The sequence below is a fragment of the Macrobrachium rosenbergii genome, chromosome 25 (assembly GCF_040412425.1).
Source record: "Macrobrachium rosenbergii isolate ZJJX-2024 chromosome 25, ASM4041242v1, whole genome shotgun sequence".
NCBI classification, from domain to species: domain Eukaryota; kingdom Metazoa; phylum Arthropoda; class Malacostraca; order Decapoda; family Palaemonidae; genus Macrobrachium; species Macrobrachium rosenbergii.
The window spans coordinates 32,119,571-32,144,875 of NC_089765.1; the positions used below are offsets into that span (position 1 = coordinate 32,119,571).

The window sequence follows — 25,305 nt, forward strand, 5'->3', positions numbered from 1 at the left end:
TTAAGACAGCAAGCTTTTCAAGAGTATGAAATGTGTCAGCCTTTGCACTAATAATGTCATTACTGAAGTTAAAATCCCAGGCTCACAGTCAAAATTTTGTGCTCTCTTTTTCAGTGTGCTTGGACAAGGCAAGGGAAATCCTTTTTTTACTCTCAAGTACTTGTAACACTTTGGACTTAAACTTCGTAACGTTAAAGCAGCCGCAATGTCCTCACTACTCCATTCACTGACTCTTTTCTGAGTTATAATGGCTTTGATTTGAGTTCTGCTAAAGTAAGGGCTCAGGATTTTTTCAGTTCTGGCTATGACTACATTCCTAATAATTTGCACAACATTTCCACGCAAATCTGCAATTTCAGTTCTCAATGATTCATTTTCTTCCCTTAGTTGTTTTACTTCATTTTTCAGCCGTTGCAATTCATTTGTTACCTCTACTGGAATGACTGTTATAACAACAGGAGAAGATGACTCACCGACATCATTTTCAACACAGTCGTCTTGAGTTGTCTCTCTTGCATTATCAGCCACAATTTCACCAATACCTTCCTTACTCATATCACAGAGCTCTTTCACAGCTTTCCTCTCACTCCGTTTATGGGCCCGTCCGTCTCTTGCAACTGATGATTTTGCTGGAGCTACACCTGTGATGATGATAGTTTCATTAGAAAACAATTTTTCAAGCTTCTCATACACATCATTAAATATATATATATATATATATATATATATATATATATATATATATATATATATATATATATATATATATATATATATATATAATGTATGTGTGTTGAAATACTCAACACATGCTTTCTATAATAAACCCATGCATATTACAAATATGTTATTGATAACGAAGTAGTGAGCGCTGCTGCAAACAATACACTTACCATTTGGAAGATTTAGAGATGGAACAGCATTTTCTTTTAATGCCCTCTTATTCCTTGGCGATTCAGTATCAAGAAGTCGTGACTTCAAATCCTCTGCATAGTCTTGTAGAGTAAAGTGCACTGAACATATGACTGCATTTTTAGGGTTCACTGGATCTGCACGACGACATGCATGTAGCCACTTGTCTCTGAACACTTCATCCTTCGAAATCGAAAATACCTCACACCAGTCTCTTTGGTTTTTGCTTTGGTATTGAAACACCCAAATATAGAACAGTTACTCGGCATTTTCTCGAAAAAAATTTGTATAGTAAGACACCAACAACTGCAAGTTCACTCTGTATGCAGAAGTGAATCACTGACTTGCGTGGTCTGAGCATGGGTGAATCCACGTGCTTTGGCCCACACTACCTCAGCAGACGGATGATTCATCGATAATCCCTCGGGTGGCTGACCTGCTCTAAGTGGGTCCTGGGGAGGGGGCGGTTGGCACTGGGTTCAAGGTACTAGAACTGAGTCATTCAGCCACAGAGGGATGTTAGCTCTGAAGGAGCAGGGCAGTCAAGAGATGTGACTTATTTCATGGCGATCTGGTCTCTCGCCGATCCTGCAATGGAGGGCTATTTATCAGCTCCTAGGATTACCGGCCTTTTGATTCCAGATGCATTCTGGGTACGTCCAACTTTCTCTTAGAGCGAATGCCATATGGCTAATGTGTCTGACTTTCTCTTTTGGCGAAGGCTGGCTGGTTGGTTAATCTGTGCCTCAAGCCATACAGAAGGCGTGGACGTCTTTAATCAGTGCCCCAGGTCATTCAGGCAGCTGGGCATCTTCTCTGAGTTTAGGTCAGTATTTGGAATACGAGGTTTATCGCAGTCACAGAGCTCAAAAGAGGATTAAATGCAGCAAGGGAAATCAGAATGAGATTGGAGGGGCAAATCTCCACAGCCGACTGTCAGCGTGTCGACAAACAAACTTAATTAACAGCAAGTTATTACGTTTGTTTATTATGACCTTTTACTCTATTCTTGAAAGGCGAGTTTCCTTGAGAGAGCTAACTCTCTTAGCAATATATATGTGTACTTGACAATGAGGACTGTTAGTCCTAGAAAGCTTGTAATTTTTCCTGAATAAATATCTCTGCTAGATACCATCCAGTTTTAATGAGCTCCTGTTAGTAATTGTATTATTGCACAGAACAGTTGTGCAAGTGATAATATATATATATATATATATATATATATATATATATATATATATATATATATATATATATATATATATATATATATATATATATCGTGATACAGACGTAGTACTCAGCTGTCACAGAACTTGAATACCAAAGTGGAACAGGATAGGAGGAGATATCACATACAATTCTTTTTTGGTTTATGGATAAAGCAAATATATTAGTAACATAAATTTGAGAATACAAAATTTTAATGTGTGGAATTATTGACAAACTATCATCCACAAAGACGTGCGCGCGCGCACACACACACACACACACACACACACACACACACACACACACACACACACACACACACACATATATATATATATATATATATATATATATATATATAATTTTTTTCTATTTTTATAGACATAATTTCCTAACTTAAGACCTCAAATTTTGGGGGGGATCTCTTTATTACAAGCCTTTCGAGTCGAGAATAAATGTACTTCATTGTATAAAAATCAGCTTATAAATTAGAATGATGATGAACCATAAAATGGTAATGAGGGTCACTAATAGTGGAGCGAGATCGTATGATATGACGTCAGCCACAGTGCGAGCGGGCTCTCGGATAACTAACGTGGCCGGGGCAGCTCATTAATGTAGGTTCCTGTCGTGCGCTATTTTGTCTTGATCGGGAATTCGTACTTTCATGTAGATATTATTGCTTTCACTTAAAAGTATGTTTTCAAGTTGAACTGCTTTCACTTACTTATTGAAATATATCAAAATTCCTTTGTTATGGATTGTCAGAGCCTTAAGTGATTTTCCACGTTTTGGTTCAGTAAGACTAGATACATGGAAAATATGCTAGGAATGCTTTGCTAAACATTTTTGCACGTTTTAGAATTACATTTATCAGTGTGCTTTCTGAGCATATTCAAGTAGTGCTACTTGAAGTAGTGTCATAGAAATTTATCTGTTGTATCGTATCCCACAAAATTAAATCTTTATGTAAAAGGTTGAATTATAAACATTAGAGTAGACTTATAGCAGTAATAAATCATTAGAAGCAGTTTTAGCTAAAAAGCGTGAAGGTCCTTTACAGTGCTATTGAATGTATTAGGAAATTTGTTTGCATCCACCGTTGTTCACTGAATATACTGTTTGAATGGATTCTTTAGTCTTCAAGAAGTGTTTGTGTGATTCTGAAACCTTCTACATTTACGTACTTCATGAAAGATGCGTATTAATACACTTCCTGAGCTACGATATACTGTAGTACCCACAAATTTCTTCTTTGTCTTTTGAGTGTTATTTTCTGGTTTATCTGTCAGTTCATTTACCTTGAATTTTTAAACTGCTGTTTCTGGTAGAGGAGATTTTCCTTTATAATTTTGCTTGAATAGTTATAAATATACATGCACGTGTACATTGGCTTGCACGCACACACACACATCTGTCAGCTTATCGCTTTTAAGACTATGTAACACAAATCATGAATATAAATCATTCTTACACGGATGAGGAAGCCACGTTTGGTAAAGGGTAAACGTTCATAACATTTTTTCCATTTTTATTGGCTGAATATGTAGGTGATAAAAATAATATGCGGCCAAGTTAAAAAGAAGTGCTACATAATATGATTATCTGATGATTATAGAAATTGATAATTTGCTTTTTCTACCCCAAATCGAAGCTTCTTTGATCATATGAATCTCTTCCGATCCTGTTGTACGCCTTTTGTTCCAGTTATACCTTAATGGCTTGTTGAAGAGTAGTTGTAAGAAGAGACAATATTATATTTTAGAGGAGTGAGAGAGATGAATCATCTTCAACACTTTTCTAAAGTGGTAGTAAATGTAACACTGGGCTTTATTAAGTATTTGCCATTATGTTCATACTAATACCGAATGGGCCTCCTCCAAAGAGCAGATGATTATCTGGAAAAATGAAAAAATCTTATGGAAGATGGATGAAAAAAATTTTTGATTGACATTTAAGAAGTTATTTTCCTATAGCATACTCCAGTCCAGCTTGAATCAATTCAAGATAAGGAACAGTCACTTGTAGGTTGAACAAATTCTCATTATTACGAAGTTGAACAGGAGAAAATCACATATAAAGTCAAGCAAGGCCTCTTGCAACGTAGCGAAGATGACAGAAGTGTATTAGAAAACAGCACATTTTAAAAAAATATTTATTTTTTCTGTACATGGGTTATGAATATTCAACAGCTCCGTTATCTTATTAAATATTTGAATGAACCCTAAGGTTTACAGCCAGTATTGTTGTAGTTTCGCCTACTACAGCTTTATGTAGCCATGTTGGAAGTATGTTTTGAATGGTCATGTCCGTTTTGTAAAAGCTTACCTGACATTTAGGAGACATGAATGCATTTGCAAGTCCTCATTAAGCTACTTTAATAAATCGTAAATCATGTAAATTATAGCATTTCCTTTCCTCGTAGGTTTTTCTGTAACCCTAGAGAATGAAATATCTAGGTCTGGCACAGCAAGTATGCGTGTGCTCACTTCACCACAGATAATTTAAAGTAAGGAGGTTTTTCCTAGTGTTATTATTTGTAGGCGCTTTGGAAGAGATATTAATGCTGCGTAAAAGATTTTTGCAATAGAGCAATATATTATTGTTGTTGATCTAGCAAAATTGTGTTGACAGATGTCACGAAGCAGTGTGCATTTTTTACTGAGAGAATGTGTAACCCTAAAAACACAAGCATCAGTAACTCAGTATCAGCTTTGGTGAATGAAGTTAAAAGTGTCCATTTTGGGTTAATTTCTGTAAAACTTGCATTATGCAGTGGTACAAGTGTGCACAGTAGTGTGCCGTGTTCGTTTAAAAATTATTGAAAGGGTTGTTACTTGCAATATTGGTAACTTTAGTAGTTATATAAGGTTGTGAATTAAAAGACTGTGACTTAGGTTATTAAACAAACATTTCAGAGAATTAAAAAAAAATGTGTTTTAAATGCAGTTTAAATATACAAATTTCAAATTCAGATAAAATTGTGCAATTACTATAATCATTTATATTATCACTGCAAATTACTAACATTTGGTCACATATCACATCATTAGTATCATCATGAAAGTCAAGTGACGGTTGATCCATTTCACTGCTGTGCAGTAAATACAGTTTCTGCTCCCAGAGTTAGACAAAAGAATTTTGCTCATTTACAATTGTTACAGATGGGCGTTTGTGTCACAATGTACGTCACAACTTATGGCTACCAGCAAGCCATCCACTTTGTCCACTCTCACGCTTACAAATTTTGAAAGACTTATTAAGTGAAACCAGGTTGTGGCTTTGATACACCTACTGCTTGCTTGCGTATCGGATGTGGTATTTGCCTGTTACAGGCTCTTGACGCAAGTGTAACCTTAATTTGTTAAATGTGTAAGGATCATGAGTGATTTAGTGTTCTCTGGCAACATAGGGAACATGAATTGAAGTTTATTTTACATATATAATTGCACCATACCAGATGGGAAACACTGTAATCTGTTCTCCCCCACTCATACGAACTAATAATGGAAAATGTTATTAATCAGGCCGAGAAGCCACCTTGTGGTAGAGAGAGAGAGAGAGAGAGAGAGAGAGAGAGAGAGAGAGAGAGAGAGAGAGAGAGAGAGAGAGATGCAGACTATGTCAGGTTATTGATCAGATTGATTGCTTTGATTAAGTTTTATCGAGGATGGAGACAAAAAAAAAATTAAGTACCGTAAAAATATGAGAACAATTTTACAAACCAGAACTGATTAGGCCAACGTAAATGTATAATAATGGAATGAAGGAAAGTATATACATGAACAAACCAAAAAATGCCTAGCTTTGTAGATTTAACCATTTGAAACTACGAGGTCTTACCGAGAAATCTAGAATCCTGAACATCCATTTGCTTTGAGACATTACGTTTGGGTAAGGAATATCCCTTCAGATATACTGTTAGCATCAAAGTTCTCTTACTGGCAAGAAGTTGATCAACATTTGATTCTCTCGTAGTAAATAGCATCCAGGTTATGAAGTGATTGACGTACCAGTGATTTATACTGTTAACACATTTAGCATCTACTTGACGGCTTTGCACTGACATTTGGCTGTCTGTTCTAAGGGTAGAATGGACCAGTTGAGCTTGACAAGTCTGTTTTATTTTTATTGAATAAAAATGCTTTATATGCAAAACTCTTTCACCGTTTTGTTGGACGCACTTTAGGTGATCATATACTTTAGAGCATGGACTAAAAAGGAAGTAAAAGATAAAAAAGGCTTCACAGTTGGGAGGTTGTAGATTTTTTATCAGCACTAGTAGACTTAAAAAAAAAATTGGTAATACTATTCCACGCATTAAGATATCATCAATATGTTATTGCAGCTTGAAATAGATACAAAGTAACATTATGAATTTAGACCAAAGGGTGTTGTCATAGCCAAATATTTTAGCATTTTATGTCTTCTGATTGGCCCAAGATATGTTTGCGGTAACTTTGGCAAGAGAGGAGGATTGTACAGTAAACTTTCCCAGGAAATTTACTAATGTTGTTAATGGTATCCAATTTTCATCAGACCATTTCGACATGTATCTAGGGAATAGAAGATATTATGAGTAGAAGCTTGTATTGGAATTAGCTCGTGATCCGTCAGGTGATTTAGATATCTGAAAATATACAAGTTTAGAGAAAACTCATGGAAATCTTCATATATATATGGAACTTCCCAAGATGTTTGAGGTACTTCAATGAAATTAAAACGCAATAGCAGCATGTGGGTTGTTACCTCTTCGAGAGTTTAAGGTTTTAGTGTCAACGTAGGAACTTGCCTAAATTTGGTTGTTTCTGTAACGATCTGTGGTGAGATGGAGCCTTAGCGTCATTTCGTTTCTCTTCCGAAAATGGTTACCTTAAATGTTTGGTCATTAAGACATTCTCGTGAGCTCCTCCTTTTCCATTCGAGAAAAACTTATGGCTAATTGTATATGTCTGTAGTATCCTCGTTAGGATTCATTAATGCCACCTGATATGATCGAGAATTGTCTTTTATCGAAGTAGCAAAGTATCACCATGATTTCTCTTTTAAACTAATAGGTCATTAACAAATTTTGTTCCTATTAAGCATATTGTCTTGAACACTTAAACTAATGACTGTGTGGTGAAAAATGTCCCGCATGTCGCTCTCTTTTGTGACGTACATATGAGTGTGTATACACGTTTGTGTTCATGTAAGGACTTAGCAACTTTTTCCAAAGATCTTTATGATATTAGAGAATAAGAAATTCTAGACATTTATCTGGAAAATGTATGGAAGGTGCATAGATAAAGCAATGCTCATTCTTATTTGCGAAGAATCAAAAGCGGCTTTGAATATACACAAAGAAAATTTAGACTTTCGTCCCGGTATTCAAAACTAAGCCCCTACAGAAAATAGAAAACTGAACCTTATGCCCCTAGTGAAGATAAAATTCTTTACAAAATGCTAAAGCATCCCCAAGAAAAGTCCAAAAGATTTCTTTTAGACATTACAGTATTGATAAAGTCTAAGAAACGGATACTGCCAATGAGCAGGAAAACTGCACTGATCAAGCCGTGGTTGGGCGCCCCCCCACCCCAGAAAAGGAACAAATAAGGATGCCTCCTATATAGTAGCTATAAACCAACAATCCTTACCAGTTGTGTTTTGTAAAGTGAAGGAAAAGTTTATCAATAACAAAAAATAATATGCTGGCACCTTATTAATTTGCATTAGGAAAAACAGACCTTCGCTAAGAGATCTTGCAGTCAGAGTATAAGGGATTTCTTGATATAAATTAGAAAAAGCATATGCCGTAACCTGGTATCAGAGCATTATAAAACAACTGTATGATATGGGTATAAAAGGGAATATGATGAGATTTATAGATTTTTTTCCACAGAGATACTTTAGAATAACAGTTGGGAATCACATATCAAATCTTTATTTACAAGAAGGGGGAATCCTTCAGGGTAGTGTTCACAGTGTCACTATCTGTAGCCTTTAATAGTATTCTGTAAAATGTACTTCCACCAGTAAGATGCTCTGTATTTGTTAAACAAATTTTGTCATGATATTGTACAGGATCTGATGCAGTAACTGTCATTCAGTATTTGCAAAGTAAACAAGTGGTCAGATGAACAGGGATTCAGATTTTTTACGTCAAAAACAGCTGCCATTTTGTTCAGTGGATTTTAACCAATGAAACATCCCAGCTTTTATTGGTAAGGAAATAGTTATGCTATCCTAGCGAAGTACAATCTTAAAGGGTGAAAAGCTGACATGATCAAACCGTATTGACTATTTTAAAAGTTTTAATTGTTCTTAGCTGGGGTGCTGATACAGTATCTCGTAAGTCTCAGTTATACAGTATATACATCCAGGCTTTACCTTGGACACAAAGTACATTCATCTGCTTAAAAAAAACTAAAAGTAGTTGTATTGCGCAATATGGGTCTTTGAATCTGCACAGAACATCACTTGTTGAGATCCGTTATGTAGATTCACATGATTTACCACTAGACCAGAGAGGATATGAGCAAGGTTTGTGGTACACCCAATGGCTAAACTCAAAAAAGAATCCAGCGTTTAGATGCTGACAGAGTTGAATTCAAGACGGTTCGGAACAGTATCTTCTAACGCTTTCCAGATCAGGCAGGTTGAAGAGCTAGGGGGCAACAACATAAAAACTCAAAAAGATCCTTGAAACAGTACATCCAATTAAACCTTCATTGTTTATTCCAGAAGCATGTATAAGCACAAAAAATCTAGATAAAGATCACTCGGTAGAAGCAATAAAAAGTAAGTTTTTGATGATATAATTCATAAAAATGAAAAGAAAATTTACACTGATGAATCAAAATCGAAAGATGGAGTAGGCTGTGCCTAAGTATGTGAAGGGGAATCATTTGCTGCTAAACTGTCAGAGTGTTCGTCTGTCTTAACTGCTGAAGCAGCAGCCATAGTCAGTGCTTTGGAACCTGTGGCAAAGAGAGAATTGAAATCCTCTGTTAATTGCAGTGATTCGAGAAGTGTCATGGAAGCATTGATAATGCCTGATCCTTCTCGTCAATTAATCCAAAGCCTCTTTGTTAGGCATAAATACTATTAATTTTGTTTAGTCCCTGCACATACAGGAATATAAGGAAATGATCCAGCTGACAGGGAGGCTAAAGATGACACAAGATGGAAACTTTTTATGAAAAAGATTCCTTTCTGTGATTTGTAAAAGGTCATTTCATCATTTTATAAACGGCACCAGCTGTAATCACCTCTTTTATCCACCGATAAGAACTGTGGAAAAAAATTCGAGGAGAGAATGGCTCCTTGATATCTAGCTCTAGCTATACCAAAAGGTTTGAGGTTAAACTGACTTGCCATAGGATTGGTCATACTTTACTGACCCATAGTTTTATTTCGGAAGGAGCTAGTGCTTTAGTGTGTGTGTGTTCACTGTAAAAGTTCTCTGTTAATTGAACACTTTCGTGGACGCTTCTTTCAATATGAGGGCGGCACTGTATGATAAATTATGCACTTTCAACTTGTTTCACATTTAATTTCCTCTCACATAACCTGGCCTAGTCTGGTTCACTGCTCCAGATATGACCATCTGAGGAGGAAATACCGTTTAGACTTTTGATGGTAAGTATTTTCCAAAATTTTAAAAGATAATGTAGGTGTAGATAACCAAATGGTCTACCTACGTGTGGCCTAAAATTTTAACGAAATATAATTTAATATATGTGTTTATTGTATATGTTTTATGTTAGAAAATATTAATACCCTTTGTTTTTTAAAACTTTGTTTTTTTTCTGGAAACCGCAAATTCAAAGGCTCTGAATAATCGTGTTAGGTTCCAGCGTATGTTCCAGCTTTTGGTCTTTGGGCTTCAACCTCATTTTTAGTCACTAAGTGACAAGTTTCTTAGTTAATTATATGAGGAGAGTGTTATTTTTCTTTTTACCTTCAAACTAAAAATGATGACGGGCATTTTTTTATGTATAGTAGGCTGAAACCACTTGGCTTTCTCTTGGTAATCAGTTAATTGATAGGACGAAATTTTTTGTTCATCTTTGATTGGTGTGTGTTTGGTGCTTTGGAAATCATTTACCATTTGCCTTTGTAGTGAATTTTATATGAAATTTTTTTTATTACTTTTAGTGGTAATTTTGTTCGAAATTTCTTTCTCAACCATTGGTTTTCTTTATTTTTTGATACTTTATGCATGTGGTGAATGTTTCTTAACTAATTCCCTTGGTTTGATGGGATCAGTAGAAGACCACTGTCTCGGATGTTAACATGTATGTCCTATATACACTGGTAAAATTGGTGTTTTCTGTCCAACAGTTTGTCCGTAATCTCCATTTATATAGCAGGCAAGAACTGTGCGGTATCGTTATGTGAAAGCTGATCGTATTGAAATAACAAAAGGTTTTTGACACCTAAATTATTGCTAGATTTGCAGCATAGTAAACGAGGAAATCGGTAACCATTCTAAAAGAGAACAGATTATTATAGATTATTAAAGTCGAGAAAAACGGTATTGAAAGTAAAATTCAACAGCTTGGCACAGGCGGAGTGAGGCGGTTGGTGAATCGCTTAGTCCAAGGATTACTAATTTCCACAGAATAAATGTAGCCTGGCTGACGTTGCAAGACCGCCTTAGAGGATTTAACTCTTACCATGAGCTCAGTGTAGCAGTGGCTGACTTGTGTATGTAGATAAGAGCCAGAGAGCACATGTTGCGAAAGAGGGAAAGGATCGAGAGGATGAGACAAAGTGCTGTTCGATCATGTCGTGCAGGCAAACTGAAGATGAATATTCCAGAATAAGTCTAACATAGAACTTCAGTAAATGACATACAGGAAAAACTTGTTAAATCTGGACCGAAAAGTTTTTGAAGTAGATTTTCAGCTGATATAGTTAGGTGTCGCCCAGACAATTTCAATCTAATCTAAGCATTCAGAATGTTCATAGAAGAGAGATGTTGACTTGGTCCCAAATCATGAAAAGAATAAAATAGGAAAAAGTCACAGGCGAAGAGAAGGAACATTATAAGTGAGGAAACAGTCCTTGAGAATAGGGAATGATTGAGAAAATGGATTGCGCCTGCAAACATAACGGATGTAACGTGGTTGAAAAGCTAGAATGGTTTTTCGGAGACAACTGGGAAAGTCATATGTGTGAAGCGTATTGCTGCTTTCTATCAGACTTTGTCAAGAGCATCTTCAAAACATATTCCGAAGCCCTTTATGAGGATAAAAAAGTATAGTTAATAAAGTTTGAGTGCTGTAGCGAGTGTTTGAAGACTTATAGCTTTTACTATTCCTTTGGTTAGCGTGGACCAGTGCATGTCACATAAGTAGTGCATAATTCAACGATTAATCAAAACACTCTCCAAGAGAGAGGATTACAGTCATTAGATTAAAATTATAATAATTGTTAATGTATCTGTAAGTTTCCATCTGTGCCGTTAGTATTGGTTCCTCTTTTTAATCCTTTTCCATTTTGTCCAGTATAGATTTATTCAAGTTCAGCATGCAGGGCGACTGAAAAATTTCTTTGTGTTTCGCTGTGGAACTTCCAGAAGAACATGAAAAGATGTGAGGTTATCAGTCTCTCCCTTAAAGATTTCATAAAGTTGAGGGATGTCCTTTCTGGTACTACATCTTCCAAAGGTGATAATGTAATTATATATATACATATATATATATGTATATATATATATATATGTTATGTTAGTATACCTTAGTTTTAACAGCTCACTGAGGGCTGGGCTGGCCTGAAGGATTAGACTTATTTTACGTGGTTGAGAACCAACTGGTTACTTAGCAACGGGACCTACAGCTTATTGTGGAATCCGAACCACATTATAGCGAGAAATGAATTTCTATCACCAGAAATAAATTCCTCTAACTCTTCATCAGCCGGCCGGAGACTCGAACTCGGGCCTACCGAGTGGTAGGCCACAGCTCTACCGACTCGTCCAACGAAGAGCTCTGTATGTATGTATGTGTGTATATATATATATATATATATATATATGTATATAATTTGTAACAGTTATTTAGATGAATGATAGAAGATTATTTAATTTGGTGGAGAACAAACTGGAATCCCCTCAAATCGGATTCCAAAAGTAATAATGTACCAAGCAACGAATTCGGTGTTGGATGGGAAAATAAAACACGAATATTTTTCCCAAGGACATTTTAGTATTGCAATTGCTGTAGGCGAATTGCTCTCTATATATGGCAAATTAAATTTGTGGTATTTATTTTATTTTCACAGGAAAAATGAAATCAGTCATTTATTTTTTAAGCCCTAGGCTTTGTTGTGTTTTGGTTGATTGGAATTTTCAAATGATTTTTAACACTTAATTGCTTTCAACGTATATTGACCGTATGATTGGCGAAGACTAACTAGCGTTTTAAATTTTCCCTTACTCTCATTGACAGGTCAGTATAGTAGTATATAGAGAAAAGTGTAATAAAAAAATGGAAATCTACACAGAAAATCAAACACATACGACCAGTAATACTTGGATATTTGACTTCTATTCAAAGGTAAAATGTTTTAAACTTCCCCAGAAAAAAAAAAATGAATTTTTCCCGCAGCGCATGAAAATTGAATGTAGAAGACTAGGTCCTCGTATTTATTAAGCAGGAGTTTCATATACAGCGTCCTTAGCAGTCTAATCTAATAAATATTCCCTGATTCTTTATATTTATAAATTCCTCACAGTAAGGAAGTATAATTTCCAAAAACATGTTCTAGCCGTACGTCTGACTAGGATTGAGTGTCTGTGGTTTATGATTATAGTTATATTTCACCTGGCTTTTTATTTTCTGGGATCCTGTATCTTCACATACACTCAAATATCAATACATAAATTATATAAATATATATATATATATATATATATATATATATATATATATATATATATATATATATACATATATACACACACACATATATATATATATATATATATATATATATATATATATATATATATATATATATATATAGTTATATATAGTTATTATATATGCAAGTACAGTATACATAATTACCATCGTCAACCAGATTATATGATAAATTTAAAAGGAAAGTTTTTGAAAAGGAAATACCTCACATTCCTTAACTGTTTTTCCCCGGCACACGTATGTATTAAGAGAGTTCTTCGCTGTCCGTTTTAACTTTTACGATCTTTTACCTGTCACGAACATACGAGATAAGCCGCCCTACCCCCACCCCTTCCCCCTTCCGTCTCGCTTCGTTTTCAATAAATCACATTGACATATCTCCTGAACATGAAATGCCTTGTTCCATTCGTATCTTCTTGGAGTTGCACTTGTGAGATGCTACCTGACCCCACTTGCACCTGACGCCTGCAAAAACAATAAAACCAACATTTCAGTGCCCATGTTAAATATGCTTTAGGATTAACGACTCTGATGAAGAAAAGCCTTGCCTGTGGGTTGTCCTTAAGGCTGTCTTTAGGATGTCCTGACCAGCGAGACACTTATCTACTTAATACCTCCTAGAGTTTTTCATGTACGCCTAAACAACAAGTAGCCTAATCGTTGGAGAAAATTCAGGATAAGCAACAACCACCATGATGGGCAACGGTAACCTAAGACTGCAGACCAAAGAGACTGCAGAATAGGTAAGCTATCGAGTCTCATGATTGTAGGTCAAAGGTATCGCAGATGACTTTAGAAGAAAGGAGCCAGTATCAAGTCCCACAAATGGTGCGCCTCATATAGACTCATAGTAAAGACGACGAAAGCTCACTGCACCTCTCATACTTACTCTGGGAGGATCTTTATTCTGCGGTAAGAGACCATCAAACACCAAGACGCAAGCGAGAGAGGTGGTGCTTCACCCCCCCTCCATCTATGTATTGCCAACCGAAAGGTAATTAGTTATTAATAGACACATAGGGGCAAGACGTGAAGGAAGAAGGATTATAAAAAGGTTAGGTTTCATCTGAGATAAACAAATGTTTTTTTTAAACAGGTAGAAGTGTAAGAAAACTAAGGATTATAATTTCTCAGTTAAGAATAAATAATTATCAAGTCACAAATGGTTTCTTGTGTTAAATTTGTTGTCACTGAGATAAAATCTGTTTTTCTTAAAAGAGTTCAAGGGAGAGAGCTGAAGGTCAAAATTTCACAATGCAGAAACTTCTTGGGGAAATGTGGTGTTCATTGGGGAAATGTGGTGTTCATTGTCACGAGTGAGATATTGTAATAAACTATTTTTTTTTTTCAATATTTGTCACAAAAGGTTTTGTGTTGAATCCATGATATGCAGGCGTGATGCAAATTTATAGCTCTAAATATTTTTTTAATCTTCAAAAAAATAGACAACAGTGTATCAGGAAATTATTAATATTTGAAGTAAAACATGATGATAGCAATGCATTAGTCATAGAATTGCTTTAATGTAAGTGCGTTAACATCACAAAAATGTGATTCGACAGAAGGCAAAAGTTTGATAAATTGCTCTCCATATAACATTTTGAAATTCTTTTCTGATAATTGCTTTCAGTATTTATTGAAAATGTGAACTAATGTAATTGTGTATGAATTTTAACAATGAAGAGTTGGGATATAAATCGAGATAAAAATGGTGTGATTCTTTTATGAAGGTTCCCGTAGGGGGTTAGTGCCGTCAGTGAACCTCAGGCAAGGTGTACTGTAGCCGTTACTTACGGTTCTTTGCAGCGTTCCTTCGGGCCATATTTGCAACCACTTTCATCCATTTTACTGTACCTCCATTCATATTCTTTCTTCCATCTTACTTTCCAACCTCTTCTAACAGTTGTTTCTTAGTGCACTTTCTAGGTTATCCTCCTGTTGCACCTTTTTAACCTTTTACTCTCAATTTTCCTTTCAGCTCTGAATGACGTTATAGGTTCCAGCGCTTGGCCTTTCGGCCAAAATTGTATATTCTGATTTTTTATTTTTATTATTATTATTATTATTTTTTTTAGGGCAAAAGTTTCTCATTCATTTTCGTTGCTTATATTGTACAAAATAGAAAACATTTTAAATAATGTCTGCGTGATAAACGCGAAGAATACAAACGAAGTGCCAGATTTCTATGAATACCGTGGAGAGGAAAGCTCGAGTAATTTTCTTGAAGAGGCTCTAGGATTTTCTTTTTCAGAAATTCATTGCCATATTATTTTAGTGCTTATTGTAAGAAGTTTTTATTTTTATTTTATAAACACTCAGTAAAGAATTAGAAAAAATCTGGAGTCGTTCTGTATTTATATCAAGTTAGTTGCGTACATTATTTGAGTTCGGTGGCTTCTCAGTGTTAATGAATCTAGGAAAAAAAAATCAGGTAAAGGAAGGGAGGTTTTATTTTGTCTTGGGCAAAACTAGAAATGAAAACATTATAATGGGCAAAAGGAAATTCGAATATATACGAGTATATACGTATAGTTTACGTTACCATCAAAATTTATGTTAATATATTCTCCCGTTTACGATGCCTGGGGTCAATAGCAATGAAATATATAGAATTTAAAGGCATTTCGTAAAGGTTTTGCCACTTGCAAAAAATCATATACCATATCTCCTGTTATTTTATTTTTGACGAACATTGTTTTACAGAATAGCCTCGATTCTTTGGCTAGCTTCAGGTCATCATTGTGATGTTATAGACACAGTATATGTAACTTTCTTCCCGCGAATATACTGCGATAAATATGAATTTTTTTAGTCTTAAGAGAACACCAAAATGAGTTCTTGGGTACGTAAATAAACTGAGTAGATCGAACAAGTTAACTATAAGAAACCATACATTTTTCTATTAGTTTTCATTTAATTTCTTAAGTAAAATTGACTGTATATTACTGAAAAGTTCTGCGTGGTGAAAAAAAAATGTATACCCTTTCAGTGAATATGGTTAAGAAAAGAGATTTTTGTGCTCTGCCAACGTCAGGTTTTTAGTTTGAACTATTTCATTGTGTCACTTTACTTACTTTGAACAAAAAAATGGAGTAAAATACAACTATTCAGCTTCAAAATGACAATAAAATGACAACTAATTTTTCACTGTTCATGCGAAGTATCCCAAACGCAGTCAGCGGGAGTTAGGCCTACTGCGTCATGCATGTTCAGGCTCCTAGGCATGTTACACACGTAAAACACATGAATCAACTTTACACACACACACACACACACACACACACACATATATACATATATATATATATTATATGTGTATATATGTGTGTATATATATATATATATATATATATATATATATATATATATATATATATATATATATATATATATATATATATATATATATATATAATGGTGTACTAGGTATGTGCATAATTGATCCACAGTAATATTTATAAATAAGTTTCACGGTTTGTTCCATGCCTTTTTGTAACTGCAGACAAATATGAAAGTATATGTAAATGTTTGCGTCTTGAAGAATTTAATGGCGCAAACTGGTGATGGAATTACTGAAGAGATATTGTGTTATAACAATAGCATAAGTGAAGGGGTGAATTTGGAATGTAAGGTAAGCTAGATTAAAGGGAATGTATTTGAAGACAACGGAGAGAAACAGTAATCCTGTTCCTGAAGAAAGTAGCTGACAAAGGATATTATTTATATTTAGTTTCTGATTAATTCCCCTTATTTCCGGCAACAGACTGCTTATTAGGCAAAAAACATGGTTGCTGTAAAGAAAAATGACTTTGGTGTTATTAGGGAATAAATTAACACGACGCGACTGTGAGTAGTGAAAAGTTATTTATTTTTATATGAACAAAAACCGTGACGTTATCATCTTTAAATGGTGTCTCCAGACTCTATGAAAATTACAGAAACGTAAGAAGCATTTTAGAAAAAGAAAGATAATATAAATGCAGATGACTATTTGAAAGGAATTGAGAACGGATAAAAGGTCTACGTTTATAGATAAAATGGAATTTATGATTGATAACATAATAATAGTAACAAGATATGTGAATAGTATATGAGGGAAAAAATTTTAAATGACGCTGAACGGGAGTCTAATGACTTTGATCATAGGAGACAGGAAACGAGACGGGGAATAACACATAGCGACAAGAAAGTTTCTTGATATCTAACAAATTATAGCAGTTTTCTAGCTAGCTGCTAATTAGGAAAGTTGCCGCTTGACTGCACCGTTGTTTATCAATAACAGAACCTGTTTCCTTAAATTTCTTGATCCACCTGGCTATGTAGTTCCTGTGTGGTGCCTCTTTATTGTACAAGGTTGCAAACCTTCTTTGGACAGCGACAGTACATTTTAGCTCAGCCAGCCAAAGAACGCAGTTTAATTTTTCTTCTAGTGAAGCCATGGGTCAACAGCAATTTTGAAGAAGTTTTAGAAATTGTTAAAAATATTTGTTAAAACATAATAAATAAAGCTTAAGATAAAACATAATAAGTAAAACTTAGAAGAACAGCAAGACTAGACACATCAAGCTTTCGTATCCCTTTTACTGATTAATTCTATCATTATATATATATATATATATATATATATATATATATATATATATATATATATATATATATATATATATATATATATATATATATATATATATGTTATAGGTGTGTGTGTATGTACAGTATGTAAAGTGTGTGCGTTTTGTGAAACAAAATATATTTAATTTCACTTATTTTCTTCTGAATTTTTGTATAAACTTCAAAACTTCTTTACCAATGATAACATTGTTGGCACTTTAACATCACTGACGAAGTTTTAGTGTTTGAATTTTTGAATAGTCCAAAAACTTTTAAGCCCCATTTCCTGTTTGTGTCTGGCAACTGTAGGACGGTATTATTTTCTTTCCAACTTTAGACGTCAGAATGTCAGGTCCTAAAAACAAACCAAGGGATTCATATGAAAGAGTGCTAGTAAAAGTTTCCAAGTTAAACTCTGATCTCAAGCCAGATACTTAGCTCTATGCTTTTGAAAACACATCCCAAAACGTATTCAGAACTTTTCATGGGCGAAACAATTAATGGAATGCTTCGCTCACCTCAACCAAAGTTTGTGGACCCAACGACTTATTAAACTTTATTTCCCATAGGAACATAATCGTCACTTTTTAGTTATCTGTAGTCTTAGCTTTTGTGCCAGCTGACGGAAGTTTGAAGTATTTGAATATTTGTAAGGTATGATGCTTTGGCAGTTAAAGAAATTTACAAATTACTTTTGTTTTGAAGTCTCGGATTAGCTGCCCCTTTTGCCGACTGAGAAGAAACGGTGTTTTAATTGAAACCAGAAATATAGATTATTTTTGCCTTGTTAAAAGGAGACATAAAAGAGATCATCGAAACAAGTATTAATAGGACACAAACACCGAACCTTTTAGAAGTTTATAGATTTTCCCTAATTGGAATAGGATCGTACGGAAAAGAAAATGGCAGGGTTTAGAGCTTGATACGATGAGGCTTCCAGGTGCTTCAGAAACGCCGGAACAGTGAATAACTAGGAATAACTAGGAAAAGATAATTAATTAAAAGGGGAAAAATTGTGAAGGGAAAATTGGAGAAGTAATGGGCAGTTTTTTTCACCTATCACTTTTTCTTTTATTTATTTATATTTTAATTTTAGAAGGGTTTGCAGCTATCAGTCAGTTTTTAGTAATGAGGCTGCTAGCCCCACGCCATTTTCACGACGTCAGTAGATGCTGGTGCTTAATTACACCTTGATGGATTGAGAGATGCAAAGGGGACTTTATCCGTGATTCAGTAGTTTAGGTGAATATGATATTGTTCCCCTCTACTTGGGATCCACTCTCTGTTGTAGGAAACATTTTATATATATACTGTATATATATGTGTGTATATATATTTATATATATATACACATACATACATACATACATACATACATACATACATACATACATACATACATACATACATACATACATATATATGTATTATATGGCCAGTAGGCATGGGTTCAGCTTATGCACTGACATGTACCTGACTATAACTTACTTTGCATACTCCGTCGGCTAGTGAAAATAAATCGGAAAGCTATTAATCAAGGTAGTCGCAATATGGCATTTGGATATTAGTTTTCGCGGCAGAATTTTGATCTAATCATATCTAACTACCAAATATACCACCCATAGTGGCAACCATGCAAAGTGCGTACAGACTGTTACGGAAAATGTTAGGTAGTCTGATACGGTAGTCCTGAAGGCTAGGTGGAGGGTTTATTGTTTTCCCCTTAGCTTCTAAGCAGATAAATACCATCTTGAATGTTTTTTTTTATCATAGTGAGGTATTCTAAGTTGGAAATAGCGATCTTGATACGAGTTTGAAAAAGGCTTTAATGTGTCGCAATGTTTACCTTCAACGTAATAACAAAGGCTCGGGCAATTTGGAACCCTTTATCGCAGAATAAAAGCAGTCCTGTCCTCTTTATGCCCTCTATTTTCTCTCCCATTCCCTTATTGTAACTTCTGTCTTCGAGTTAATCTCGAAGTCGTCAGGTTCCATCTTCGAGGACACATACTCATTAAAGATCTCTCGCTTGTAGATGGATACCTGGGGAAACTTATTGAGCGTTTCTTATTACGTTTTCTATTACCTGCCCTGATAAGGTAACAAATAAGGCTTCCGGAAATGGAACTGGATCCTCGTGCGAATAGACCTGGAGTCATTCAGAATTCTCCTCTCTTTTTTTGTGTTCTCGTGTACATCCATATTTTTCTTGGTTAAGATCGCATGTATTATAAGATCGAATGTGTAACTTTTCTTTAGGAGAGAATCCTGGAGAAGTGTTGTCAAACTAACATTTCAGTAAAAAGAAAAATTCTCTACTTAGCTGGAATGTACATTCAACTCTATAGGTATATTATGTTACGAGGATTTCATGATATAGGAATCTACAACCTTCAGCCGTGTTGAAAGAGGTGTTTTTAAAAATCTTTGTTGATTGTCACACTAATAGCACTTTAGTGGAATAAATTTTATTTTTTAGTATCTTATGTATGCGAGTGTTGAATAGACGGTTACTCACGAAAGTAAAATAAGGTTTTACCCTTAAACCATCGGACTCGCACTCACACACACGTGAGTGTTCAGTGCTACAGTGTTTGACAACTTTCTAAAGAGGTTGGTACTTAAGTGGAGTTAGTCATGCTGATTTTATTTTCTTATTTATTTTGGGAGTTATTAGTAAGTCAGTTCAATTTCAGAAATCAATATGGTGATCCACCAAGGTGACTCTTCCTAGCTTATCAATCGGATTCAAGTTTATTTCAGGACCTCAGCAGGGGTAAAGCCAAACGCAGTCAAGATACTCATCAGTGAAAAAGATTTCCCATAAAAAGTAAACGATGGGGGCTTTGGCGGTGAAAAGATCAGAAATAAAGCAGGGAGCTGAATTAAATACTGAAATGAAATTTCGGGTGGTTCCATCGATGGGAAAATGACACTGGGCTCAAGAAAAAATAAGGTGATACGTCGATAGGTCAGACAGATAGAGAGCGCCCTCCTCCAAAACCAGTGTAGCCTGGCTATATATTTCACTTTCCCTGCCTCCATAACCAGATTATAGAATAAAACAGTAAGATCAACAGTATGTTAATAAAACGTTAAAATTCATTAAGAGAGAGAGAGAGAGAGGTCTATAATTTTTACCGTTCTTTTATTTCACGTAGTTCTAAAAAATATAATTGAATAGTATGTAAAAGGCTTATGAGAAAACAACCTGTCCTAGAGGGCAGACTTTCATAAACTGTATAATAATTATATGTGCATGTTGAGAGAATGAGAGAGCACACACTCATCTTTGAAGACAGTCTTACGTTAAGGCCTTTTAATTTAGATTTAGAATTATCAATATACCACAGCAGTATAAAGTTTTTTTCCTTTCAGTTCCCATCAGCATCTTATCAAATCAAGTTACGTTCACAAAAACTAAGTATTATGTTCACAAAAGCTAAATACAGACGTACACAGTTTTGTTTAGAGAAAAATATGACAAACATTTGGAATAGATAATTTATTTAGTTCAGCATTAGTGTAAGGCTAAAAAGACAGTCAGTTGTATGCAGTTATACAGTAACATGCAGCAAGGGAATTTGTCCAAAGGACACTGATACCACTGTGAGGACGACCTAAGCAAGCACTGTCTTCCAATTTAACGGAAGAGAGAAAAATAGTTGTAGCTGTAATGAATATTGTCCTGCACACTTAGGAATTTACCAAATTTCTTGTGGAAATATAAATAAAAATATAATGAAACTTTTTTTTTAATATCATTGCATTTTATTACAGAAATAAACTTGATTTGACACCCATTCAGAGAAAAAATGACAGATTCTTTTATTGTCTAGAACTCTTTGAAATTCGTACCACGATTCTCAAATAAAAGTTCGAATAACCACTATTCTTTCCCATTCATCCTGAACCAAAATTGTTTTCTTATAACATTTGTCGTGCGTTATCACAGCTGATAAATATGTTAGATATTTAAAATTAAGATTCTCATCTGAAAAGAGCTTTTGCCCGTTAGTTCATGCCCAAATTTACGTAGTTCCTCTAAGGGAAATTCAGTCTGGAGGCCGACTGTGGCGTTAAACAGGTGATTGTTCCAATGATGAAATTATATTCTCTCAACAGGATATAAATCCCATCCTGGGATTTTTACAGAGCTTTTAGATTAGACGGATGACAGGTGCCTGAAGTTGCGGTTTTCGTCGGAGAATTACCCGTTTGACTACCTTACATAAGTCTGTATATAGCGTAAAGCTACTGTCTGGAATTTTAATCTTCATGTTCTTAATTCAAAATAGATTGCAATATTACCTTCAACATCTAAACTCCTTGGTCATAGTTTGCCTATGTTCTCGTTTAGCTGCTTAGTACGTGATTACAATAAAATGTCCATCATCCGTGGTAATCCGTCCTTAGTTCCTCCCGGTAACTGAAAAAATGGATAATCACCGACAATCTTTGTAAGGCTAGTACAATAAAACATTACGCTGTAGTTTCCCTTTTTTAGGCAGTATCGATTATCCTTTTTTCGGCAGTATCGATTATTACATGCATTGTATAAATGCAATTCAATAATCAATTATTTTACAAATAAGAAAATACGAGAAACTTTCTAGATAATATAAGAAGAGAGAGAGAGAGAGAGAGAGAGAGAGAGAGAGAGAGAGAGAGAGAGAGAGAGAGAGAGAACGGATTAAAGTTTTCATTTCCTGTCATTACATACGTTTGTAAAAAAAAATTCGGATGCAGCAAAATCCGAATTAATGCACACACTTGACTTCCCACATTTCAAGAAAAATAAAAATATTTGCAATATTGACGGTTGAAAAAGATTTGATAACGTCGAAAACTCACCCTTACAATTGTGACATTTAGTGACATGGCTTTCTAATTACCTTCATTGCAGTTTGTAGGCCAATGATGGAGGTTGGACAGTAGTGAAAGGTGCTTGGTTGTGTCGTGCTTATTCCACCCTCAAAGTTGATTCTTGGGTACAGTAATGGTGTCAGGTTGCAGTTTTCTAAGGAAATGGTAAAATCCAATTTTAAGTTTGTAGCAAAAAAACAGGACTTTCTCCACATTCTGACTGGTTTCATTGCCCTTCTCGTTCTGGAATATAGTTTTGCTCGTAGAGAGTCAAGGAGGAGAGCAAGGAGTGTAACTATAAACAAACAAAAGCCAGCAGTACCATATCTCCTAAATGTTCTAAAATACAATGAATTCCAAATAAACTCAGACTTATCTTGAGGTGTAAAAAATGGTACTATGAGTAGAGGATTAATTTGCATCTCTGATAGCTCTTCGTTGGGAAATCGGTAGAGCTGTGGACTGGCAACTCGCCAGGCCCGAGTTCGAGTCCCCGGCCGGCTGACGAAGAGTTAGAGGAATTTATTTCTGGTGATAGAAATTCATTTCTCGCTATAATGTGGTTCGGATTCCATAATAAGCTGTAGGTCCAGTTGCTAAGTAATCAATTGGTTCTTAGCTACGTAAAATAAGTCTAATCCTTTGGGCCAGCCCTAGGAGAGCTGTTAATCAGCTCAGTGGTTTGGTAAAACTAAGGTACACTTTTTTTACATCTTTGATGTAAGTTCATTACCTCTTTACCTCTGTAGTCCACCTTTTTTACATTGATGGCTGTGGGGACGGGGTTGTTCTGGAACCCCAAGCTGAATTAGTGTGAGTTCTTTAAAAAGTTTCATAATTTGTCATCCACTTGTGGGTCGCAGCATGCACCTATCGTGCCATGTGACTCACGGTTGGGTCGTTTTTACTTTTTTGAATAAAATTTTGTAAATCCTTATTCATTTTTGGAGAAAGTAAAGAAATCATCTTTTTGATTAAGGCATCCTGAAAACGTGAAGAAATAAAAGGGGGGGGGCACAAACAAATATATTTTCAAGAGAAATACTTGAAAAAATGTCTGATTGGCAATGTTTATCAGTTTCAAGCACAGTAACAAATATTTTCATAAATAGGTAAACTGGTAATAGACGCACTCGTAGTTTTCATCACAAATCAAGTAATAGAATGTTTTATGGGTACAAAAAATGTATTTTCAAGCGAAATTTTTAAAAAAAGCATTAGTTCTTCTTAGCGATAGTTCTTCTTAGCGATATTTCATCAGTTAGCTTCCCTATAACAAATAGTGCCCATAAACTATTCAAAAGATGCTTTTATAAGAATTATTATAACTTTCAAAATGAGAAAAATATTCTTTAGGTGTGTTCAGCTAAAACTGGTTGAATGTGTTCGAGATTGGAACTAGATAGGTAGGCTTTCTCTTCACAGTCATTGCAAGAAACGTGGAACCACCTTCACCTTCCTAGAGGCTTCATAACCCTCTTCATTGGTTAATATTGTTTAGTAGCAGCCCCTTTATGTTCTTGTTCCCCTTTGAGGATCTGTTTTTGTAATTGATGCCAGAGGTGCCACTGTATCCACTCTTTGATAATCTCTGTTAAGTGTGATTGAGAGCACAACAGATTTTTTGAAAGTGCAAAGACATACTTCTAAAAAATGTAAAATTTGCTAAATATTTATGATCCAGGCATTGACCATTATGCGCCAGCAGTCAATTCAGTCGCTACGTTCTTCTACCACTTGACTTTTTTGAGTGGCATAAGGTAAGAGGATACCTATTCTGATATATCTGCTCTTTATTTAGGATTGTTGTAGTTGAGGACAGGGGTTTCTGTATTGGTTCCCCACTTCTTGATTCTTTACGTGTGGGAACTAGGGTACCATCATGTTCTAGGAGGGTAGATATGGTTAAAAAGGTTTTTTCTTTCCAGTTGAATATTGAGTCTTCTGAATCACTCTCCTGAGTCACGACTGCACCTTGTTTCAGAGTAGCTTGTAACAGATCTTTGGGAATATTTTTACTCTTTGCTCATAGTAGAAAGTGATTTTGCAGCTGAGGGGTGTGCAACTTTGTGTTGCCCACAGTGCACTTCTAAATTAAGAGTACATCCATCTTTAGCACAATGCTTTAAAAGTTTGCAACCATATTTATGTACAGAACTTGAAAAGCTTGCATCCATATTGGTTGGTTTCCTGGGGTATATTGCCAGAATGATACACATCTTAATCGTACCATGCACTTGTCAGTCACAGTCTAAGGATCTTGCCTCCAGAGAGCTTGATGTTTCTCAAGGATTATAAGAATTAGTTCTCTGATTTTGTAATCCCTTCCTCCATTATTTGGATCAAAAGTGAAGCATTCTCAAGAGTACAGGAAACGATCCATTGTAATTGCTTTTGGAAGTGGGTTATTTTCATATAAAAGACTTTGGATGAATGGAGAGGTATTTGAGGGAGAGGCAGTAATCCCATGTACACATTACTGTTCTTACAAATTTGTTCATTGTTTCCTTTTCAGTATGAACCCACGAACTCAGTCTGGAGTTTTCTTGCCAAGGCACATGAAGCTATAACTTGATCAGCATATCTAGATAAAGCAGGTTATCTGTCATTGCTTATAAATATCCACAGGATATAATTTGTCAAATGATGAGGGAGAAGCACACAACACCTTGAAAAGTAAAGTCGCAAATCTTGAATTCACCGAATGCCACTGAACTTCAGACACTAAACTGTGAACATAATTATCATCTTTTGTTTCCGCGCTGTTATCATTAACGTATTTCAATACTGTCAT

The 25,305-nt window shown here is 35.1% G+C and overlaps 1 protein-coding gene across 1 annotated transcript; it reads right to left on the bottom strand.

Moving 5' to 3' along the window:
* LOC136852218 (uncharacterized) lies at positions 1 to 25,305 on the bottom strand. The gene is made up of 6 exons (XM_067126666.1): positions 25,213 to 25,305; positions 23,253 to 23,301; positions 22,541 to 22,665; positions 1,257 to 1,385; positions 894 to 1,095; positions 1 to 641 (listed from the first exon to the last, which is right to left on the bottom strand). Exons 1-6 carry the CDS (start codon positions 25,303 to 25,305, stop codon positions 1 to 3), a joined length of 1,239 nt encoding a protein of 412 aa, XP_066982767.1.